Source organism: Ailuropoda melanoleuca, chromosome 2 (genome assembly GCF_002007445.2).
Source record: "Ailuropoda melanoleuca isolate Jingjing chromosome 2, ASM200744v2, whole genome shotgun sequence".
Taxonomy (NCBI): Eukaryota; Metazoa; Chordata; class Mammalia; order Carnivora; family Ursidae; genus Ailuropoda; species Ailuropoda melanoleuca.
In genome coordinates this window covers 166,726-189,552 of record NC_048219.1, presented here as the reverse complement: position 1 = coordinate 189,552, position 22,827 = coordinate 166,726, and the positions used below count along the sequence as shown (strand labels likewise).

Sequence of the window (22,827 nt, the reverse complement as noted above, 5' to 3'; positions counted from 1 at the left end):
GATCCCAGGACCCTGGGATCATGACCTGAGCCGAAAGCCAACGCTTAAACCAGTTGAGCCACCCAGGTGTCCCAGGTGATATCTGTGTTTTAAGAAGTGTCTTTTTGATTCCAACTCCCACTTGTTGTCATATCTCTGATATCCCTAGGTTGAGAAAATCCTGTGTTCCTGGGTTTGGTGGAGACAGGGCTCCTGGAGGAAGAACTTAGCATAGTCCTTATGAATGTCAGGGTCTGCGCTGCTCTGTGTGGTCACTGAGCCCACCACTTAGGCCTTATCGGGTACAGCTGCTCTAGGGAATCTTACCCGAGCCCCTTTCTCTTTCACTGTGCTGGGTGTTTTACATCTAATTATTTCTGACTAATTTTTAATCCTCACCACAACCCTGACATTATCTCCATTTTGTAGATAGGGGCACTGGAGCCAAAGAGCAGAGTGACTGGTCAAAGGTCAGTGGCAGAGCCAAACCCTCCATTTGTTGAAACTTTTGAAGCACACATTCAGAGGATCTGATTGAAACTGAACAGATGACATGAGATTGAGGACAGTCTTTTGAGTTTTCTAAACCTATAAGGTCCTGGATAGAATGCTTGTTCACCTGACTGGAAGCATGTATCTCTCTGGTCTCTATTTGGTAGGTTCTGATCGGAACAGACTCCATCACAAACCTACATAAACTGGAGCAGGTGTCCAGCGATGAGGGCATTGGGACCCTGGCAGAGAACCTGCTGGAGGCACTGAGGGAGCATCCTGATGTAAACAAGAAGATCGATGCCGCCCGCAGGGAGACCCGCGCTGAAAAGAAGCGCATGGCCATGGCAATGAGGCAGAAGGCTCTGGGCACCCTGGGCATGACGGTAAAGCCACTGTCCGGGAGTCCCCACGCTCTTGTCTACGCTGTTGAGGAGGAGATAGCTGGGCTTCGGGACAGAGCTGGGTTGGGACGGTGGAGGTGAAGGCTGGTGAGGAGAAGGAGGGAACTACGTGTGCCAGGTGCCTTACCTTCTATCATCTTCCCGACAGCCCTCATAGGTGTGACTGTGGTCCCACCACACAGATGGGACTCCGAGGCTAAATAACAGGTTCATGGAAACAGTAAACATGGGGATGATAATCCTTGCCACCCGGAAGATTTACCACTAGTGAGCACTGTGCTTGGGCACTTTGTAGGATTTTTTTTAAGCCCTCACGTGATTGTGTGCAGGTGATAGTGCTATGCTCATTTTCTGGTTGAGTAGTAGAGGCTGCGGAGCAGGGAAATAGGCCAAGTGCATGATTAACCAGGGCTGGGCGAGAGTTTGAGCCGCATCTGGTGGACGTGATGGTCTGCTCTTGTTGCCCCGCATTGGAAGAAGCGGTAGTCCTATGAGTGCCTTCTCCAGAGCAGCAGGCTTGGGTGTCAGCGGTTTTAGAACTCCCACGGGAACCGTAAAGTGAATCCTAACACAAGAGCCCTTGGCAGCTGAGACTGGGCGTGCTGGCACAAAGAAAGGGGGCTCTTCTGGTGGTGTGCGGCAGCCTGCGGTAAGAGAGTAGCAGGAGAATCTGGGTCTTGACCCTCATTGGAAGCCACCTAAAGAGGTTTCCTTTCCATGCATCCTCACTCTAGTGTCTGTGGAAGGGCAGCCCTGTTCCCGAGGATCCCCAGGCTAGGTTCCAGGGTGGGTGGAAATCCCCTTCTGCCATGCCACTTGGGTTTCCCCTGCAGACAAACGAGAAGGGCCAGGTCGTGACGAAGACGGCGCTCCTGAAGCAGATGGAGGAGCTGATTGAGGAGCCAGGCCTCACGTGCTGCATCTGCAGGGAAGGGTACAAGTTCCAGGTAGAGTGCTTGGCCACGGCCCGACACGCAGCCTGGCGCTTGCTCCGGTGGCATCCTTCTCCTGTGGGCTTTCTCATTCTTATGCGGGCCTGTGTCGAGGCGTGTCTCAGGGCCAGCTGTCCTGTCTAAAGGGAGGAAGGCAGACTGCTCTGAACATTAGTCTTCACCACCATCACCCACCACCAGCACCACCATCATCATCGCCATCATCACCACCCCCAGCACCACCACTGCCACCCCCACCACCAGCACCATCCTTGACATCTCCACTCACTGGATTCCTTTCTATGCTAGTCCCGGTGCCCAGAGCTTTCTGGATAATTTTGTCTTTAAAACTACGAAACCCCACATTATGGATGGGAAAATAGGGGTCAGTGGTAGAGCCAGAATTCTAGCCCACACTTCTCTGACTCCAGACCTGGGGCTTTAGAAAAAATACACCGTGCTGCTTCTAACCAGATCAGGACCTCTACCAAACTAGATTTATGACTGAAGGGAGCAGAGCAGCAAATGACCCATTTGTTCCCCTGAAGGACTGCAAGCCTTGTAAGTACTCTGGCACAGGCTCCTGGGAGCTGCCTGGTAAGTTTTGTAAAGCAAATGACTTACCCAGAAGGCACTTTATTCTTCCTTTTCAGATAAATAAAGCAGAGAAAGGAGTGACATTGTAGGCTTCCGTGTCTGCCTTCCCATCTGCACAGCGTCTGCTTTATTTGGGTTGCTCCCCACGTTCCTCAGCTCGCTGGGGCTGTGCCCAGCCGAGTTCTTAACCGAGAGACCGAGGTGCTGTCCTACCACCCCCTCTCTGGGTGCTTTCCTTCCCAGGAGGGGAGGCCCTCGGGTCCCCTCTCTCTGCTTCGCCTCCTCCCAAAGCCTGCCTTGGGGTTCGCCTCACTTCTCCTCCTTTTCCTGGTGTCTTTGCAGCCCACAAAAGTCCTGGGCATTTATACCTTCACCAAGCGGGTAGCCTTGGAAGAGATGGAGAACAAGGCCCGGAAACAGCAGGGCTACAGCACCGTGTCCCACTTCAACATTGTGCACTACGATTGCCACCTGGCTGCCGTCAGGTAGGCCTGGCTCCCGGGCATGGGCTCCTCAGCAGGCCACTTCCTTGGGTGCTTCCGTCCACACCTGTGGTGCTTCACTGGCAGGGGGCAGCTGGCTCAGGGCCCTGTACTGGGAGGGGGTTGGGTGCCGACCGTGAGGTTTTTGTCTCCAGAGTAGGGTGTCGTGCCTTAAACCACACAGGCCCAAGAGCCACTGAATGCCACATGACTAGGAGAATCCATTGGCTTCTGGCCTAAGGCGAAGAAAGCGACCTTACTTCTCTGAAGCAGTGAAACTGGCATTTACTATATCGTGGTACAGAGGGCTGATGCTGTCTGGAGTCACGTGCACGGGCTAACTTCTTTCCTTAGCGTTAGCAGACCCTTCTCCATCCCCACTCGCCCAGGTGCCCGGTTGCCAAGTCAGTTCTGGCGGTCACTTGTCCCTGCTCTCGTCCCAATCCAGGCTGGCTCGTGGCCGGGAAGAGTGGGAAAGTGCTGCCCTTCAGAACGCCAACACTAAGTGCAATGGCCTCCTTCCGGTCTGGGGGCCCCATGTCCCTGAATCAGCTTTTGCCACCTGCTTGGCAAGGTGAGTGTTGAGCGGTGTGCATGGCAGAAAAGAGGGGGTTGCCAGGAGAAGGGGGGAGATCAGTGAACAGCTCGGTACGGAGGCCTGTCACTGTCTTTGGGACCCCTGGTCTCTGCGTGCTGGTAGGGAAGCCACGTCTGGAAGAGGGAAGAACTCAGCTGTGAGAAACCAGCACCCTCAGTGTCTGGTGCACCACGTGGAACTTCTGGTTACCCACTCCCTCTTCTCCCTTGTTGGTCTTGAGACATAAGACACGGGACCCTGACTTTGTCCTCAAAGCCAACATTTCCCAGATTTCTCTTCTGCAGTGTGTGCCTTTGAGGTTTAAATAATGCAGATAGCTCAGTAGCATGGGGAAGATGAGGCCCCTTTCAAGCCTCCCTTGTCCTCAGATCCAGAGTACGATCAATGCTAAAGCTTTGATGAGGTACCTGCTCTTGCCAGTGCTTTGGGGAGTGGTGCCCCCCCGGCCCCCCGAGTCCTATTAGAAGGCTGAGGGATGGGAAGTAACCTGGAGAAGTAATGATGGGCAATGTATTGAAATGCTTATCGTGTGCTGTTACTACACACATCTCCGGGTGAAGAAGTTGAGGCACAGAGAGGTCGAGTGAATCACCTGAGGTCACACAGTCAGGCAGAGCGCAGGCTGATGGTGGCATATGTTGATGTAGAAAATACCTTTCATTCGGAGGTTGAAGAAAAGATTCTTGTGGATAGATCGCCTTGTCAGAATGAATACCTTCCACATTTCTTCTTACAAAATATACTTCCAGATTTGCCCATGATATGTTCTGTGACATCTGTCCATCAGAAAGTGGGCCCCCCGAAATTGGCAAGTTCTCCTCAGAGCTTGGAGAGCATCCCCTTCCACCCCAGCAGAGATGGAAATGTCCTCTGCTCCCGTCTTCCTGCGGGCGCCCGTTCACGCCCTTGCCTCTGCCCTCGACTCCTGTGCCTGCTTGTTGCCGTGCCCAGGGGGCTCTGCCTTCCAAGCCGGGCTGTCCCCAGGGACCTTGCTTCGCTCACAGCGTCTGCTCTGCTGCTCCGCAGGCACAACACTTACCTCCAGGAATGTACGGGCCAGCGGGAGCCCACGTACCAGCTCAACATCCACGACATCAAGCTGCTCTTCCTGCGCTTCGCCATGGAGCAGTCGTTCAGCGCGGACACCGGCGGGGGTGGCCGGGAGAGCAACATCCACCTGGTCCCATACATCGTCCACACTGTGCTTTACGTCCTGAACACGTCAGTATCTCGACCCCCGTGGGCAGCCCCCCCCCCCGCCGNGAACAGACGGCTGACCTAAGGTAGCCTTTGCTGAAGCTCGCATGTTCATCTGCGACTCCTTGGAGTCCCGCAGAATAAGGTGCTAAAGGTGACTTCCTTTCCAGAACAGTTCCATCTCCCGCCGTGGGCAGCCGAGGGCTGTGTCCTTGGACCGAATCTTAGCCCAGAGGGGAGCAGGAGCTGGTTGAGGCCAGACCACCAAAAGCCCTCCTTAGCTTCCACTGCCGTGGAGCCGCCACTCCTCATGGGACTCAATGCTCTTGGATGGGAGAGGTCGTGGGTCAGAGCCGCACACAGTCACTGTCAAAGGGCACATAAGGTGTAACAGGAGAAAGTTTCACAGCTAGGGGCTGCGGCAGAACCAGGAACCCTTCTCGTAAATGGAGGACTGGGCTTGCCATCCCTGTTTCCTCTCCAATGAACAGGGCTTCTGGCAAGTTGAGGGGCAGGGAGTGTTGACGATTATCTGAGAAAGTCGGCTGATAGCCAGGAGGAGAGAGGGCTTGTATTTTTATCTGTTTTAACTGTCCCGCATGGAGCAGTTAGGCTGGTGACACAAAGTGTAAAGAAGCAGTTAGGCTAGAGAGTTGTATTCACTTCAGCCCGGGTTTTAAAAACGAATGAGGAGATTTAATATATGTGAGTTCTTAGTTTGAACAGTTTCATGCTTTAGGCCCTTGTTCCCACAAGAGTCTGACACCTGCGTTGGGCTGTGGAAAGGCCGTGTGCAGTACGCCCGAGGCAGTTGCAGGCCGGGCGAGGCAGCAGGACAATCCGTCTCTTGTCCTTTCTGGTCGTCTGTCTTCAACAATGTTGTTTTCCCCTTCCCTCCCATTTCCCGGTGAGATAGAAGGCTGACCTACAGACCGCAGCCCTCATTGTTAAAGAGATGCATGGGCAGGTCTCTGTCGGCGCGTGACATCATCCGCGAAGCTGTTGGGACTGTCAGAAGCAACACCCACATCACTGACGGCACAGATGTTCCCACTCTCCAGACCGCTGCAGGCCTGAGCAGTGCTAATTACCGGTGTTTGTGGGGCCTTGGACAGAGCCCTTGGCTTTGTGGAGACCTGTCTCCTGGCAGCTGTGAGGCAGAGCGGCCTGCTTCTCTCCAGGGGGAAGCGCAGCCCCACGGAGGCGGCGCGATTTGCCTGGCAGAAGAGAGCCGGGGACTGCAGCGGCACGGGGTTTTTCAGGTGCCAGATCCTAGTCACTTGTGCTCGAGTCCCTTGGTCAGGGAGGGAGTCAGCTGTGTCGTCTGTGTCTCGGTCAGTTAGAAGCTGTGCTGGAAGCTTCCCAGAGAAGCTCTGTTGCCCAGCCACCAGCCACTCCCCTAGCTGGTCGCTTCACTGTGGTGTGAGCTAGGTCACAGCAGGGCCTGGGTGGCACATTTGTGTCCACAGGCAGGTAGGTCACACTGTGAGCCAGAGCGGAGTTGGACAGGTATGACAGTGACGGAGAACTTCCGACTCCCAGTTCTGGAAGGTCAAGTTGGGAATGTCTATTTGTGCCATTCATGTCCGTTCTTCAGGAGCAGAAGGAGGCAGGGCGTCCTTACACTGTCCCTTCCTGCGTTCCCACGGTCTGGTGTCTGCCAGTGCTGTCTGCAGGCCTGGTGACTTCCATCCCATGGCTACTGGGGTCGTGTTTTCTTTCTTCTCCTCCCACAGGATGAGGATAGGGCATCAAGTGCCCTTATTGTGAGAGCACCATCCAGGTTATAGGGTCAGGAGTATGTGATCAGGAAGTCTTCAGTGGGGACCCCGTGCTGTTGCAGTGGCTGCTCGCTGAAGCTGGTGGCAGCAGGGGGGAGGGGGTGTACCCAGGGATTGAGAACACAGAGGCTCAGCTCGGCATCCAGACTGCTGTGGTTCGAAGCCCAGTTCTCCCACTCCCCAGTGTGTGACTTGGGGCAAAACAGCTACCTTCTCTACAATTCCTCTTGTTTCTTGTTTCCCCTTCTGTGGAGTTGGGTAGTACCTCTGTCCTAGGGCCATTGTCAGGGTGAGGTGAGCTGATCCATGGTGGTGCGCGGTGGTGAGGCTCGTCATGCCATCCTCACGCTTCAGGCAAGAGGGAGAATAGGGAGCAGTGCTTGCCTGGAAGTAGCTGTTGTGATGGAGGAGGGGACGCAGACACATAAGGAAACACGGAAACGGAGCGTTCGGAGTGGGGACCGGTGCAAACGTAGTGCACACAGTCTAGCTGTGAGGACTGCATGGGCCAAGTGACAACACGGGCTGGCTCGCAGAGTCGGAATCTGGGCTTACATTGGCTCCCTCACCAAATGGACCTGCTGGCTTTGGGAAGGTCAGTTCACTTCTCTGGGCTTCAGGTACCATGGTAAAAAGGTGCCATCTGTCACCTTGCAGAGTTGTTAGGACACTTGGATGGTGGAGAGTTTGTGAATGTGCCCGCCATATGCAGGGGGCACAAGAGCCAGCAAGTTGTTTGGAATTGTTTCAGAGCTAAATTGGGGGGGTGGTTGGGGGGGCAAGGAAAATGCCACCAAGAAGGGCTTGAACGGGAAACAGCAGCCCTTGGAGAGGGGGTGGGAGGGGTAGTCAAGAGTGGGTGGCCGTGTTCCATGATCCAAGTATTCCAGAAGCTTAAAAGAAGACGAGAAATTGACCAAATCTCCTTCCCTCTTGCTGCTGGTGGCTTGCTTCTACCCTGGTTTTATCGTGTCCCTTTTGTTCCAGAACCCGAGCAACTTCCCGAGAAGAGAAAAACCTCCAGGGCTTTCTGGAGCAGCCCAAGGAAAAGTGGGTGGAGAGTGCCTTTGAAGTGGACGGGCCCCATTATTTCACAGTCCTGGCCCTTCACATCCTGCCCCCTGAGAAGTGGAGAGCCACACGTGTGGAAATCCTGCGGAGGCTGCTGGTGACCTCTCAGGCCCGGGCAGTGGCTCCAGGGGGAGCTACCAGGTCAGTCCCTGCCTCAGGAGGTACTGTCTTCCGGGCTGCCTAGTGTCTGATTTGTGTATTCCCCATGTGTGCTAAGTGAGGGCTTGCTCACTTGACTCAGTCCTTTCTCTCCCTTCTCAGTCTCAGTCTGTCCTGCCGAGAGGCTAGGCCCCACGGCTGGCAGGTGCCTGGCCACCTCTGGGTCTCGCATTCAGCCAGTAGAGAGGTGGAGCCGGGCTTCAGTCCGTGGAAGATTTCAGAGAAGCAGCCAGCCAGGCACAGGGCGAGGCTACTGATGAGGAAATAGGGCCAGCAGGGAGCTAGGGCAGGTAACTGGGTTTTCCCAGTCCTGCTAGGCTGGCCATTAACTGGGAAGGCTTCCGCATGGCTGCACTGGGGATTTTCTCTTCTGCTCACGAAAAGCTCATTATCTCTCTTTGGTCACATTCCTATCCTTTGTGCCCCATGTTCCACGAGCCTTTGTTCTTCTCCTGTTCACGTGGACATGTCCCAAAGAAGGACAGACATTTCAGGAAGGAAGTGCTTTTGTTTTCGTGACCTTGTGGTGTGATTTGGGTCAGATGGGCGGCATCTTGAGAGAAACAGCTATAAACAACAAGAAGCCCTTTGAGAGGACCGTGGATTCCCACACGTTGCATGGACTCCACGGACGCTCAGGCTCGTGGTGGCCCTGCACAATCTCCGCCTGCCCTGCGCCCCAGAGTGGGCTGTGGGTTTGTCAGCTTGCTTCTGCCGCTTCCCTGGAGTGGAAGATTTGTCTTCGTTTGTCCGCTTTTGCTAGGATCTGAGGGAACTTTTCCACGTTTGCAGGCCAGCAAGGGAGCGGAGGAAGAGCTTTCCAGGCCCCAACAATGACAGACCAAGGGGGCACAGAGCAAGGGGGAACAGCTGTTTGCCTGGATTGGCACACCTGGCATTTTCACCTCTACCAGCTCTGATTCAGTCCGGCTTGCTAGTCCCAGGCACCTCCCCCCGCAGAAAGACCAGGTCAGGGCTCAGCTGTTGAGTCTGGCCAGTGCCAGCTGCTTTGTGTAGAGGAGGAGGGGGTGAGTTCTCTCAGCTTCCTACCTCACCCCTGCGCGCATTCCAGACATATCACCTTCCAGTGTTTCCCAGAGTCCAGAGCGTTCATGCTGAACTAGCTTCTAGAAATCAAAAGTTTGATCTGGAAGATACCAGGTTATTGATAAGCCAGGCTCAGCCCGTCTCCATGACACGGAAAGTGGCTGTTTGCGGGACACTGGCTCTCAGTGGCAGGTGTGAAATCAGAACCCACAGGAGCTCTTCTGCTTTCAGCGAGGACACCAGAATTCGTCACCGTCCCAGGCAGTTCAGGAGAAGCCCGTGGCCACAGCTTACGCAGGAGCGCCGGTGTGGGCTTTGCTCCCGAGCTGCCGTTTTCTCTGTGGCGGTTTAGTCACCTTTGCTAATTAGCCTGAAATAATTAAGTTGGGCAGGTCACTCACGATTCCTGCTTACCACAGCACAGCAGCCACCAAACCTGGCATGGGGTAGAGGCCCGAGCGGGTGCCCCTGAGACCTAGCGGGGGAGGTGCCGGGCGTGAGCCCCGTATTGGGACACCCTCCGAGGAGAGACTGTGCTGGAGGGACAATCAGAGGGCGTCATCCTGGCGGTTGGGCGGTGTCCCTGGCAGGAGGCTTTGTCCTAAGTCCATGATGGAGTGGGAGGCAGTAGCCGATACAAAAGTCTAGGAATTTGCACAAGAGAAGCTGACCTCTTCTGCGTGTCTTACACTGAAGAAGGGTTCCTCTGGCAGGAACTTGCCAGTAGTCAGGTCTGGGACTTTCTTAGGATCCGCCAGATCCTTATCTGGCGTCTTGTGCGCAGAGACACAGAGGAGTGGGTGTCCCCCTCACCCCGGGCCTGCCTTGTAGCAGACTTCACTCTGGGCTGCGAAGTCCCCATGCAGGGCCAGGGAGAGAGTGGGTGCTTTGGAGGGTATTGGGGTGCAGGAAGGGAACAGGAAGAATATTGTAGCAGACCGAACTGTCTCACTCTGTTGTTTTACTTTACTTTTGTTAACAAATTTGTATTTATGGGATGTAGGCATGGATGGCCCATCCCCTGCTCAGCAGTCCCTTCGCTTGAGGCCCATACGGGATGGTCTTGGCTTCTGTGATAAATACGCTCTCTGCCTGTCTCACTTTGCTGATTCTTATGTACATACGCGCACTTTAACGCTAAATTTTAGGCCCTTTAGTTACAGGCTTTGTTCCAGTGTGTTGTAAGATACAGGATTTCTGAGACGAGGGTTTATCTAGCCTTTACTTACTACAGATGTGAAGGCAGTTTGCAAACAAAACCTCTTGTAGATCTTGGGTGGTAGAAACCGAATCCTAGCACTGATCTTCCTCTGCTGGTGTGGAGGGGGATCTGGGCTCCCTGTATTTCAGTGCCTTTACCACCGTGAATTAGCGTCATCGCTCCTCACGCCAGCAGCGTCTGCTGAGAGGGCAGGGGACGGTGTCAACAGGCCGCCCCTGGCGTTCCGAGGGGCTGCTGGCCTTTCATCCTGTATTGAATCACTGGGTTAAGCGGAGATGGTCCTGGGCAGAGGCAGAGGGGTGTGGTGGCAGCTCTGGGATTACCCAGGATTTAGGAGGTGTCGGTTGCACCCTCCGTCCTAGATATTACTCTTGCTCAGCACCAGTACCCGCCCCCCTCCCCCCCCCGCCAGCTTGCTGTCTTTTCTAACATAGGCCGTGGTTGCCAAATCCTTGTGTTTGGCTGGCTTGGGTCTGCTGACTACTTGTGAAAGTTCTCCCAGGGAGAATGTCGGGACTGAGGGAGAACCCTGTTTCCCACTTCATTTAGGAGGTCCCATCAAGTCCAAGGGCTTGTGTGGGGGTTGAACACAGGGATGGGTAGGACTCCATGGCACGTCTTCAAGGCAGCGGTCTTGGGTTGCTCTTTGCACCTATGTCCCCTCGATTCTGATTCGCCCTGATTTGGTAGAGAGTCCGTACGAAGGATGAGTATTTCATGGATCACTGTCCAGGCTTCAGAGGTTCTTGCCCACAGCTGCTTTTTTCTGACAAGATTGGCCGGTGGCAGGAATGGAGTGGTGCACAGAATAATGTGACTCTGGCCTTGCTCCCGTCGTGCTCTGCTCTGTCCTCGTGCATATCGGTCCAGGGTCTTCATGGGCATGTAATGGGATTTTCTCTTCCAGGCTGACAGACAAGACAGTGAAGGACTTCTCTGCCTACCGCTCTTCCCTTCTCTTCTGGGCCCTCGTCGATCTCATTTACAACATGTTTAAGGTAAGGAAGCCCTCGGAAGCTTGCCTGGTTTGTGCGAGGGTGTGAAGTTGTGTGCCGCTGGCGCTGAGCTGCTCCGCGACCTGGTGGCTCCTCCACGGGCCTCTCTCCAGAACCAGACGCCTCCTGTGGAAGGGATCTGCCCTCCAGCTCGGAGCCTTCCGTGTGTGATGCACGTCTGTCCAGAGCCGCTCCATCACCCGGTCTCAGGCCCCCTGGAAACCCACTTCCCTCCAAGTCACCCCTTGTTTGCTCTTGTCCCCTCTGTCTGGGTAACCTGCATTGCCTTGTGTGAGTGTGACTCACGCCAGCTCAGCTCATAGGAGGGACACTGCCCTCTGCCTTGAGAGAACCTGAGGGTGTGGGGGGTGGTTCCTTTACGGTCTGAATGGGACCGCTTAGTTGAAGCATGGTGAGAGTGGCCCTTTCCTGGGGAAATGCAAATGTGACCTGTGCAGGAAGGAAGAGTGGTCACTTGTAGCTTGGAGGTCACATGACACAGTATGTCATAAAGGGGCTGCAAGAGGAATGACATGAGACTTTGTTGTTCCTAGAAGCAAAACGTGTCCTCCAGGGAAGCTTTGATGTGGGGGGATGGAGGAGGGCTGCTTTTTTGGCATTGAGAAAGCCTGGCTGACATGAGGCATTAAGTAATCCAGCCCCGGGCCTGGCTCCTGTTGTTTCTTGTAGAAGGTGCCTACCAGTAACACAGAGGGAGGCTGGTCCTGCTCTCTAGCGGAATACATCCGCCACAATGACATGCCCATCTACGAAGCTGCTGACAAAGCCCTGAAGACCTTCCAGGAGGAGTTCATGCCAGTGGAAACCTTCTCGGAGTTCCTCGATGTGGCTGGTCAGTGTCAAGGTTTTATCTTTCAAAGATCTTCTCCAGCAGTACCATGTGTATCTCAGTGGGGCCGGTCTTAGCTTTCATCTTCACAGCAGCAGGCACGCGAGCAGAGTCTGGGAGAGAGATGTAAACACCAGGCCCCTGGTCGTTAAGAACAGCAGCTGGGACATGGGGGGACGTCCTGCATCCCAGGTCCTGTGCTGCTCGCGTGTTTGAGGCGGATACCACAGTTACCCCCACTTCACAGATGGGGTAACTGAGGCTGTAGAGATTAGATGTTTCCTATGGGACATACCTGAAAAACGGGTAGAGCCTTTTTAAAATTCCTGGCTTTTTATGACCGTTCAGAGAATTCACATGGAGCTGACCTGCCTTTTTCCTGCCTCTTGGGGACTGAGACTTCTTATGTCACAGCTCCCCTGGGGAGATGGGGAGGAGTTCCACTCTGATTCTAAAAATGAGTGGTAAATATCAAAACAGAGCAAAGAGCATCTTGCTTGGAAGAACAGGGCAGCGCTTTGAACTGTTGTCCTATGAGACACCCTTAGACAGTCCCTCATCCCGTAGCTGGTGAGAAGGAAGTTCCTGGGTCTCTCTTGGCCACAGATGCTGTGTACAAAAGACTTGTCATCCTCCTCGCAAACATGTTCAAGTTTGCTCGCGTCTCATCAGCAGGCCCCGCTGACGCCCGGGGAGGTGGTTGGAAATTATATGCAGGCTGCAAATGTTAGGGCCCTGTCGGGCTGCGGGCGCCAGTGCCTTAGATCCTGCTATCAAGAGAAAGCCTCCACTAGCATTTTCCCTGTCGTTGTCCACTGGGAACTGTACCCTCAGAGGTCCGGAGTGATGCTTATTGGGAATTCCACTTTCCTCCCAGCTCTGCGCTGCCTGACGGAGTTCCCCATGTGCGCTGGGGCTTCCAGGTTGGCTGTGCTTTGAGGTGGCCTTTGTGGAAGCTGAGCACGGTCATGGGCCTTTGTTGGCCTGGTGCTGCCCCTGTGATCTGCCGGTCACATGTTGGCACTGCTCAGCTCCGTGTCTTAACTGTGAGCCTCGACACTTCTCCCCAGCAGTGGTCACTGCCTAAGAGCAGGTGGCCCATGTACTGTGTCCTCAGTGCCGCGCTCTGCCTGTCACCAGGGCTCTGGGGGTGTCTGAACCCAGGCTGTGAGTGGGAACAGAAGAGTCGGAGGAAGAGAGACGAGGTGGCAGGGGAGGAAGGTGTTCATGTCAGTTTGGGGCTTCCTAGCTGCCCTGCAGCTGGCGGCAGCGCCCCTGGCCTGAAGCAGAAGAGAGTGGGAGCCCGACGGGCGGGGAGCCTCCGTGGCTTCACTCTGGGGTCCAGTTGTTACAGCATGATTGTATGACTTTGTTTAAACTGGTAGAAAATTTCAGAACATCAGACACACCCTACTCAAATGCAAGGGCAAAAATACCTTCCAGAAGCCAACAAGGAATGATGGGTGCCAGACTTCCCTCCGCTAGTGCCGATGCTGGGGAGAGGAGTTCAGTGCACATGGCACCAGGCCTCGAGCTTAACCACTCACGGCTGTGAAATGGGAGTGCCTTGCTTGGTGAGGGAGGGGTGGGGGGCCACAGGGGCCACTGAGCACCTTCTATGCTTCTGTGCGCTGGCACGTTCACATATGTGGCCTCATTTAATCCTCACAGTGACTGAACCAGGACTTGTTACTGTCCCCATTGGATGGTTGCGGAAACGGAGCTCCTGAGCATTGGCAGCTCACTCGGGGCCCTGGGACTAGTGGTTGGAACGAAGCCCAGCTGAGCCCAGGGGCCCACTACCCTGCTCTTGTCCTCCCAGCCCTTGGGGGCACGGGTATTAGCTTTTCCTTGGCCCTGCCCCCCCCCCCCGAGAATAGGCTGAATGCTGTGGACTCTCCCCTCAGAAGACCCCTCCGCTTTGCACTTCATGTCAGCGGGCTGCGGGCCCCCCTGCAGAGGTCCACGGACCCAGCTTGGAGCTTCTGCCCCGGGCGGCCGTGTGTTAACGCCTTTAAACACAGTGGCGCCCAGTTCTGGAACACAGCTAACTCCTCTGACAGAACGAGAGTGCTTGCTCGGTGACTGTCTCCCCAGGGAGCGGCCGTGTCGGAGCTTGTCGGGGCACACCGTGTGCTCTGCGCGGATGCGGCAGCCGTGACTCAGTGGGGCTGGGGGCCGTGCGTGCCCGTGCCTAACGACCTCTGCCCCCCCCGTTTTCCAGGCTTGTTGTCAGAAGTCACCGATCCCGAGAGCTTCCTGAAGGACCTGTTGAACTCAATCCCCTGAACATCACACGACGCTGCACTGGCAGAGACTGACACTGGCTTGCCTTCCATTCTCTGTGTTCTTCCCTCCTGCGCATTGACTCCCCCCAACGGGATGCTGTGGCATCACTCCCCCCCTCGTGTCTTCTTGGAGTGGCTTGGGGTTTTAGGCTTCCTGTTCTATCTTGTGTGTGTGGTGCGCTAGCTATGAAGTGGTCCGTAACCCAAGCCACGGAAGGACCTGTACATACGTAGGAGCCAGGAGCTGTCCTGGTCACCTCGACACTTGAGTGTGCACATCTTGAGAAATAAACGAATGACTGAGTACATATTGAAAGAGAGGGTGTTGCCTGCTGCTTAAACCCACCCTCAGGGCTCCTGGCCAGATGCTGTCCTTGGCCGTCCTTGGCCACGCCGCCCTTTCTGTGCGTGCTAGCGCACAGAAGACTGACGTATCCGGGTCGTCGTTCTTGTCGGTACCCGATGGAGCCTGTCTGCTCTCGGCCGGCAAGCTGGGAGCCTGAGCTTTCCTAAAACAGCCCTCGGCCTCTTAGTGTTTCGGCCTTAAGAGCTGAAACCCAAAGACTCGTGGAGCCGAGGAGCACAGTCCTCGGCCGGGGGCGACCGGGCTTTGGGCTTGCAGGGTGAGGAGACAGCCCGGGGCAGTCAGCCCTGTAACAGCGAGTAGCCGCCCTCTCCTGAGCTGCTCTCTGCCGGGCTCGTGGGTGTGCGCGAGCGTGCGTGTGCGCTTCCAGTCTTCCCAGGGGCCCTGCAGGAAAGGGCCTGGGAACAGGCATCACTGGCGGGTCTATGGCCCCGAGGCTGTGTCCTGTGCCACGGGGGTAAGCTGCCTCTGGGGGCCTTGACAGCCGCTTTCCTGTGTTCATGGGCAGCGGCCCCGTGGCTAGTGTGAGGCAGCAAGACCTGCAAGGGCCTCTCCCCAGATTCTAGGGCGAGGCTGCACCAGACGTGGCCTCTCGGGGAGGAAGAGTCTGCTCACGGCCGTCTTTGGTTCCCTGCGAGCCGCTCTGCCAGCTGCTTCTCTGACGACCGGTGCCTCGCTCCCGATGCCCCGCTTACATGGCTCGTTCCTCAGGCCGGACCTTTCAGGACAGGAGGTCACTCTGGGCCCCTGTAGAAGACTTGCACGTCCAGGAGCACTGGGTGTCCCTCCCTCAGAGCCCCTGAGCGGACGGCCACAAGCAGGCGGGAGTGTCCCGCTTGGGGCTTTACCAGAGAGACAAAAGCGATGGGTGGCAAGAGCCCGCTGGCGGCCCGGCAGGCGAGAGCGTGTGTGCCCGTGTGCACAAGTGCACGTCGGTGTTGGTGCTGGCCGAGGGGCTTTCGGGGGCACTGGCGGGCTCCAGGGGGGAGGGCTCTTTCTCCTCCTCTGCTCAGGTACCAGCTAGACAGCCTTGCGTGTCTCCACAGCCTCACCTGTAAAATGGGACTGTCGGTCACTGCGGGGGAGGGCGGCGCCGGTGTCCCTGGGCTTGTCTGTTTGCCGTGTAGTAAGGAAATGGCTGCTCTTAATTAATGAATTCATTTTCAGTCAACATGATTTTGCCTTTTTCTTTAGCAAAGCTCCATGTCTCAGCTGAGGTCCAAGTGTGTCTAGTGAAGGAGGATGAAGGACCTTGGTCTTAGGGACACGGGCTTCTCACCCTGACTGCAGCAGCTCACGCCCGCTCTCACCCCTCGTGTCCCACTGGCCGGTGGTCTCCTGAGGGCCCGTTCAGGTACATGCTCGTGTGCAGGCTTGCTATTCTGTAACATCCCAGCAGGGGAGAGATTGGAACGGCTTCGTCCAGGCCCGCAAAGCCAGAAGGGAGAGTGGAGGAAGGGGCTGGTGTAGACGGTCGGGATGACCCCTGCTTACCGGGTGTCAGACCTGCTGTTCCGGTACCATTGGAGGCTGAGCCACCTTCACAGTGACCCCTCAGGGCATGGGGAGTGTTGACGGGGCGCCTGCAGAAGCTTCTCCACAGTCTGGTTCCTTTGGCCTGCAGAGCCGGAGTCACCAAAGCTCAGTGCAAGGTGTTGGTTTATTTTTCTCTGCCCTTCATTTTTGCATTTCTTGCAGAGGCCTTGGGGAATTTTGGCTCCAGCCCAAATGCCTCAGCCTCTTGCTTTCACGGTCACAGCTCTCCCGGTGTCTACGCGGGCCACTTCCCGGTGATTGCCGCAGTCCCAGACGGACTGCTGGTATGGTGGCCGCAGCAGCCTGTGACGGTCCCAGGGTGGTGCCTTAGGCAGAGCTTGGGCAGGAGCGGAAACAGGTCCAGGGAGAGCATTCTGCCTCCCGAGCCCTTGTCTCCTGACCTCAGCGTCGAGGGATCCCAGGCAGAAAGCCATTTTGTCCCTTCTCGCCCCGAGCTGTCTTCTGGGCTCCTTGCTTCTGGGGCCTCTGTCTTCCTCCGCGGGCAAGCCCGGTTGGGGAATTGAGATGGTTCTGGACTGGCAACGCCTGGTCATGGCTGCCGCGTTTCAGCCCCTCAAGTCTGCATTCAGCGATAAAGCTGGGGAAGGGATGTCGGCACCTTCCTCCCAGGATTGCTAAAGGGTCTGGTGTCCCCTTTTTCGTGTCTCTCCTGGTGGCCAGCCTTCCGAGTTCAGTTCTCTGTTAGGGACTCCATAGGAGGCTGGGTGGCCCCTTCTTCACGAGGCCCCCTCCTCCGCCCCCAGTTATGTTGGCTGAGAACCAGGAGCTGGGCCACGTCCTTCGCACGTATGTCCCCACATGGACCCTGCAGGTCAGGTGGTGGTAACCCACTTTGCGCTTGAGGTGACAGCCCCCTGAGCGAGTGTCTTGCCTGCCGGGGGTCAGGAGCTGTGGGTAGGACTCCAGAGATGTCTCCACTCCCTTACTTGACTTGTGCACACGAGTCTCTATGTCCACTTGGCACCAGGCACGTGCTGAGGGCGTGACGGTGTGTCATGTCTGTCCTCGTAGAGCCCAGGTTCCTGTAAGGGGTGCTGGGTAGGAACGGGTGAAGGTGAGCGGGCAGGTGGTGGCGCAGGGCGTGGGGGCTGCAGCCACCCTACAGTCGCCTCGTGGGGCGATCGGGTCAGCGTGCTTCCCCGTCTAGCCCACCCACACTGCATCCTCACGCCCGCTTGTAACGGGCCGACCCCAGCGGGGCACCGGGTCTGTGTTTGGCTCCCGGCAGTCCCTGCTGCTTTGGCCAGGCAAGCCCTTTCGGGGACCGGGGACCAGCCAGATAGGGAGATGAGATTCACTCTGCTTTCTGGCTTCAAAGTACAGACTGTCCCCTGTCACCCTCTTCCGCCCCATGCAGTCCGCAAGTTCAGGCTGATGCCGCCTTGCTCAGACTCCCCGTTCACACGTTCACCCCTGGGGGGGAGCCTCGGCTCCCTCCCTCAGCCGGTGGTCGCCTCTCCTATCTCACCGCCTCCCATCCCATCCCTGCACACTGTGGCCCCTGCTGTGCACTTGGTGTCCTTCACCGTCCCAGTAGTGCTGAGGGAACGGCAGATGGACGAGGCCAGGACCGACTCCTCCAGCTTCTCTAGGCCGCCTCGACCCTCTTTCTGCCTCAAGCCTGGTTATTGAGGCTCAGATGCAGCGGAGGGAGCAGGGCGGTCTCTGAACAAGAAAGAGTCTGAAGACCAGTCTTCCCAAGTGCCCGTGAGAACCGGGTCCTTCACCTGCCGTGCCTTGGTCAACCCCTCGTCAAAGAGCGTTGCTGGCCTGGAGAGAGCTGCTGGCGCTAATGCTGGGGGGAGGCTCCGAGGAGGATGAGGGGTAGAGGGGGGCTTGGGGGACAGGACCTGGCTTGCCCCCTCCTGTCCCCGAGCCCGGGGGACACCCTCAGGGGTCTTTGCTGGCCCAGGCAGCTAGAAAGAGAGCCTTTCCCAAGACCGAACCCGTCTGTCGTGTGAGCTCGGAGATCATTGTGCTGTGGGCCATGTGGTGTCATGGGGAAGCGCCAGGGCTCAGAGAGGGCGCAGCTCTGCTGCACGCTTAGCAGTGTCCTCTCAGAGTGAGCGGGAAGTGAAGTGATGCCGTGGAAGGTCCTGGAACTGAGTACGGCCCAGGCACAGGTCCCCTTAGCTGACCGTCAGTATTAGCGTGTTCTCACATAGGGGATTGCAGACCATCTGAGGTCAGGAGCCCTGGGGAGTCTGCCTGCCTCATGTCAGGGCTGTCAGGGCAGGTGTTCAGCCCGGACATGCATACACACGTGGACACGTGCCCACAAGTCCCCCGGCGGCACCGGGGCCCGTTGCTTGGGTGACTCCTCTGTTTGCTGCCCGAGTTATTTCTGCGTCTGCTGCTCTGCAGTCCCTGCCCCAGGCACCGCTCCTTTCCTGCCCGTCCTTGTCTGTTGCCTGATCTTGGAGTGTCACGGGCTGCCAGCTCGCCCACTGTGGGCTCCCTGAAGCCTGGAGCGGCTGGGCAAGGCCTGGCCAGGTGCAGAGCACGGGGGCCCAGCCAGTGAGGGGAGGCACCTGCCCCTGCAGTGACACCCGAGGACCCTGGGCTGTGCCCGGCCACCATAGGACATGGCTGGCATCCTCCGACCTCTCACCTGTGCCCCTTTGCCGGCTTCGGGGGTGCACCCTGAGCCCTTCACTCTAGGCTGCAACAGTGGGGTGCAGAGAGGAAGAGGGGCTTGCCTGAGGCCCACATCCCAGGCCAACAGGGTCCGGGGCATTCGGGCTCAGGGACTACCCTGAGTGCCTGAAGAACGATTTCCACATACTGGCTGACAAGAAGAAAGAGGGACCGGTGATGGGCTCGGAGGAAGGGGCATTCTCTTTGGGAGGAGAAGATGGCCAGTGGGGTACGGAGCCCGTGAACTTCAGCATCTGAAATGGTCCCGTGCCTCTGCCTGAGGTGGGGTGGGGGGCTTGGCCTGGCCCCTCAGGAGCAGGAGAGATGAGTGCCTGGGACATCCCAAGCAAGAAAACAGCTGGGCGAGGCCAGGGGCTGGGGCAGGACCGAAGTCAGCCTGGGGTGACCAGCTCACAGGGCCATCAGCCATCGGGCCCAGAACTCCCACCCCAGGGCCCGGCACTCTGGGTGTGGGCAGGACTGGAGGAGATGGGACTCGAGGGTCTCACTGGTTGCTCTTCGGACTCTTTCAGGTCCCTCTGCCACCTCTGCCTGATGTCTTTGTCACCCCATCTGCCTCAAGTGTCCCCCAGCCTTCTCAGTCTCCAAAGGGGGGCTCCTGCTGGACCCCTATCAGGCTGTTCACAAATTTGGATACTTGGGGACCCCAGCATACTCATATTCACTGGGCACCTGCTCCGGGCCAACCACTGTGTCAGGCATGATCTCGTCCTCAGTTACTATTCTTCCTGTTTCGCTCAGAGAGGTGAATTCACTTGCCCAAGGCTGCACAGCCCATAAGGGGGATGCTGCCGCCGTCCAGCCAGCCAGAGTCCTGTTCATTCACCTGGTGCTGCTCCCCGTCTGGTCTGGGCATGGATTTGGTCAGGTCCACCCGGCTCCCCACACAAGGCACAGGTCCGGGAGCCGGGGCCCAGCCAAGTGCCCGCAGGCTGATAGGGCAGCCATGCGCTGGGAACCATGCAGAGGGCGGGACAGACGGGATGCCAGGCCCTGGGAACGAGCTCCTGGCTGGGATGATAGGGCGGATCCGTGGGCCCCATTGGCCCCAATGCCAGGGCAAACAGGGCAATTAGAGGTAGCTTTTGTTTGGTGGGGCCTGAGTGCCGTGCTTGGGAGCTGTGAGCGGCCTCGCGGCTCGGTCCCCAGTCACATGGCTGCCCTCAGCCCCGGCCTCTTCATGGGGCAGGAATCTGCTCGTTCTTGGGGACGAGGTCACAACCCTGTGGAACGTGACTGCACGCAGCAGGACAATGACACTTTGTTTCCCCTCCTGGCTCCGGAAGTGGTGGCCGGTGGGCTGATTGTTTTCACGGCACCCGACGTCAGTCCTTCGCTCCCTCCCTGCTCCGGGTAGCCCGAGGGGCTCCGGCTTCCTCAAGAGTGAACTCACGGGCGGGGGTCCCAGGCCGCAGGGACCGGGCCCACTAGACTTCCCTTTCCCTTCCTCTGCGTTCCTGCCTGCTGTGGGCGGGGCTGTGCTCAGCACCCCACACTCACGTCTAGTACGCGCACACTCACGGAGGTGGGCAGTATCAGCTCTGTTAAACTGAGGGAATAGAGGCTGGGGGCGGGCGTGCCTCACCCAGAATAGGTGCTCTGATAAGGATTGCCGGAGGAAATGCAGGGTGCCAAGCCAAATGTGAATGTCCGATCAATGACGAAAAATTTTGAGTATAAATATCTCCTAACTACTGCACAGGACCATTTAAAAAAAAAAAAATACAAGTATATCCCATGCAACAGTTGGGACATACTTACACTAAAAATAATTAGTCCTTATTTCTCTGCAATTCACATTTAACTGCACGGCCTGCATTTTTATTTGCTAAGCCTGGCAACTCAAGTGGTCGTTGAATACACAAATTGAAGCAGACCCAGGCTCTGTTTTGGGGGAGCCCCGTCCACTTCTGTGGAAGAGACAAGTCCCAGGTGCAAATCCCCACTGTGGGGTTGAGGGCGCGGCAGGTGCCCTAGCCTGGAAGCTGGAGAGAGCCTGGTGTGTCTGGGGAGCTCCTGGGTCATCTGGAGGGGAGGGGAGGAGAGGGGGCGCAGGGGCTGGTAAGGAGGTTCCTCCTGAGAGCCGTGAGGGGCCTGAAGTGTGGCGAGCGGGGCAGGCAGGGACGGGAAGCCTCAGCTCTGGCCTTTCTTCACTGGACTCTGCGGAGACCCCACGGGCTGGCCCCGGGTCCCTCCCCGGCACACCCACCCTTCTTCGCCCCCCGAAGCTGCTCGGCTCTGGGGTCTTATTTGAGTTCAGCTGGCTGTGCACCCTTCAGCCAAGCCCTTCTCCTCCCTGGGCCTCAGTTTCAAGAAGGTGCTTGCGTGGTACATGGCGGAGGGGAGGCTCTGCAAACGTGAGTTGTTGGGGTCGTGAATGACTCAGGCCCGGGAGGGGCTTTCACAGATACGGTTTGGGTTCCATCGGAGGGACACGCAGCCACCGGCAGGGCTCCTGCAGTGACGAGAGCGGTTTGGAGGGAGTGAGTCTCCTGTCCTCGGGGGGCATCCCCCAGCCGCCGTGCATCAGACGCCACGTGGGGGATGATGATGTCAAAGGTCATTTCCAGCTCTAAGGGCTGGGCAGCTGGTGAGGAGTTCAGGGGCTTTGGAGTCAGTGCTGGGTTCTAATTCCGCCTCCTCTACGCTGGGACCTTGGCTAACTGCCGGCCTCGCCCTGCAGCTGGCAAGTTCCGGCCCCTGTGGAGGCAGCCGGCAGTGCCGCCTCCCAGCACAAAGGCGACCACGTTTGCCAAGGGCCCAGCGCAGAGCAGGTGCCAGCGAGTCGTGGGTTGTAGGAAGCGTCTCCCTGATGTGGGAACGGAGGCTTCGGAGGAGCCTTTCATGGGCCCTGCCGGGAGCCACCCATCCCCTCCCCGGTTACTCTGGCTGTCCCCCAGCAGGTGGGGTGAGGCTGCGGTGACGTTGGCCCACGGTGTTCTCAGAGTCCAAAGCGGACCTGGGGGAGGCAGCAGGTCGGAGGAGGGAGCCCGCCCACCCCCAGGGTCTCCTCAGCACCCTCGGGAGGCTTGGAGGCCCCGAGTCTGGGCTCTGGTTGAGGTGGTTTGAGGCAGCTGAGAACCTGACGGGCAGGTTGGGCGCCGGGCCAGGCCATCCTCAATGCTGCATTGTGCTGCCCCGGGTTGCTCCGGCCTCGGGGGAGCTGCTGGCGCAGGATGCACACACGTGCACGGATGCTTTCGTTTTATTAACTCCTGGAGGGTGGAGGGTGCACCGAGATCTGTCCGATTAGCAACTTTTGGGGAAACTAAGGCCCAAGAGGGGTGGCACTGGCACAGGCTCACGGGTATCCGGTACTGTGGGGCATGAGCTTCAGCAAGAAGCTGGCAGAGGGGGCGCCTGGGTGGCTCAGTCATTAAGCATCTGCCTTCGGTTCAGGGCGTGATCCCAGAGTCCTGGGATCGAGCCCCATGTCAGGCTCTTCCGCTGGGAGCCTGCTTCTCCCTCTCCCACTCCCCCTGCTTGTGTTCCCTCTCTCGCTGGCTGTCTCTCTCTCTCTGTCAAATAAATAAAGTCTTAGAAAAATAAAAGAAGCTGGCAGAGGCTCCGCTCCAAGGAGGCCCCAGACTGGGACGGGGCCAGGGGACGCCTCCCCACCTCATACAGCCAGCCAGTGTGTGCCTCGTTCCGGGGGAAGTGCTCACGGGGTGTCTTGTCCCCACAGTCACCCCGTGAGCTGGCACTCTCGTCATCCCCATTCCACAGGTAAGGAGACTGAGGCCGCCCTGTCAGATCAGAAGTGGCAGAGCAGAGATCGGAGTCCAAGTCCACCTGAGGCCTCGGTCCATAGTCAGTTCCCCCTTTGCCACCTCACCTCCGTCCTGGTCCCAACTGGACTCGGTTTTGGAAATGTCTGGACTCCAGGGGCCGGGACAGTGGGGGGCAGTGGTGAAGAACTTCTTACTGTCCCAGAGGCCGAACGTGGCAAACAGTTCAAGAAGGGTTTTCGGGGGGCGAGGCACATCGGGCTTGTGTTTGTACGGCCTGGGAGTAGGAAGAGTTTGCACGTTTTTACAAGGTTGGCAGAAATACAAGAGTAAGTAACAGAGCGAACGTGGCCGGCAGAGCCCCAGATACTGCCCTTGGCAGAACATGTTGGCCGAGCCCTGGTCGGATGGGGGATCTGGTGGCTT

The 22,827-nt window shown here is 57.4% G+C and overlaps 1 protein-coding gene across 8 annotated transcripts in view; it reads left to right on the top strand.

Annotated features, from left to right (window-relative positions):
- Positions 1-14,410, top strand: part of UBR4 (ubiquitin protein ligase E3 component n-recognin 4) — a 122,493-nt gene extending 108,083 nt beyond the window's left edge. For all 8 annotated transcript variants that reach the window (XM_034645277.1, XM_034645291.1, XM_019795725.2 and 5 more), the window contains 9 exons: positions 639-857; positions 1,709-1,822; positions 2,747-2,889; positions 3,335-3,460; positions 4,511-4,705; positions 7,450-7,674; positions 10,869-10,959; positions 11,647-11,809; positions 14,031-14,410. In XM_034645277.1, the coding sequence (XP_034501168.1) occupies positions 639-857; positions 1,709-1,822; positions 2,747-2,889; positions 3,335-3,460; positions 4,511-4,705; positions 7,450-7,674; positions 10,869-10,959; positions 11,647-11,809; positions 14,031-14,095 (1,341 nt within the window). In that variant the 3' untranslated portion in view covers positions 14,096-14,410. The remainder of the gene's footprint in view (positions 1-638; positions 858-1,708; positions 1,823-2,746; positions 2,890-3,334; positions 3,461-4,510; positions 4,706-7,449; positions 7,675-10,868; positions 10,960-11,646; positions 11,810-14,030) is intronic.
- Positions 14,411-22,827: the final 8,417 nt, after the last annotated feature.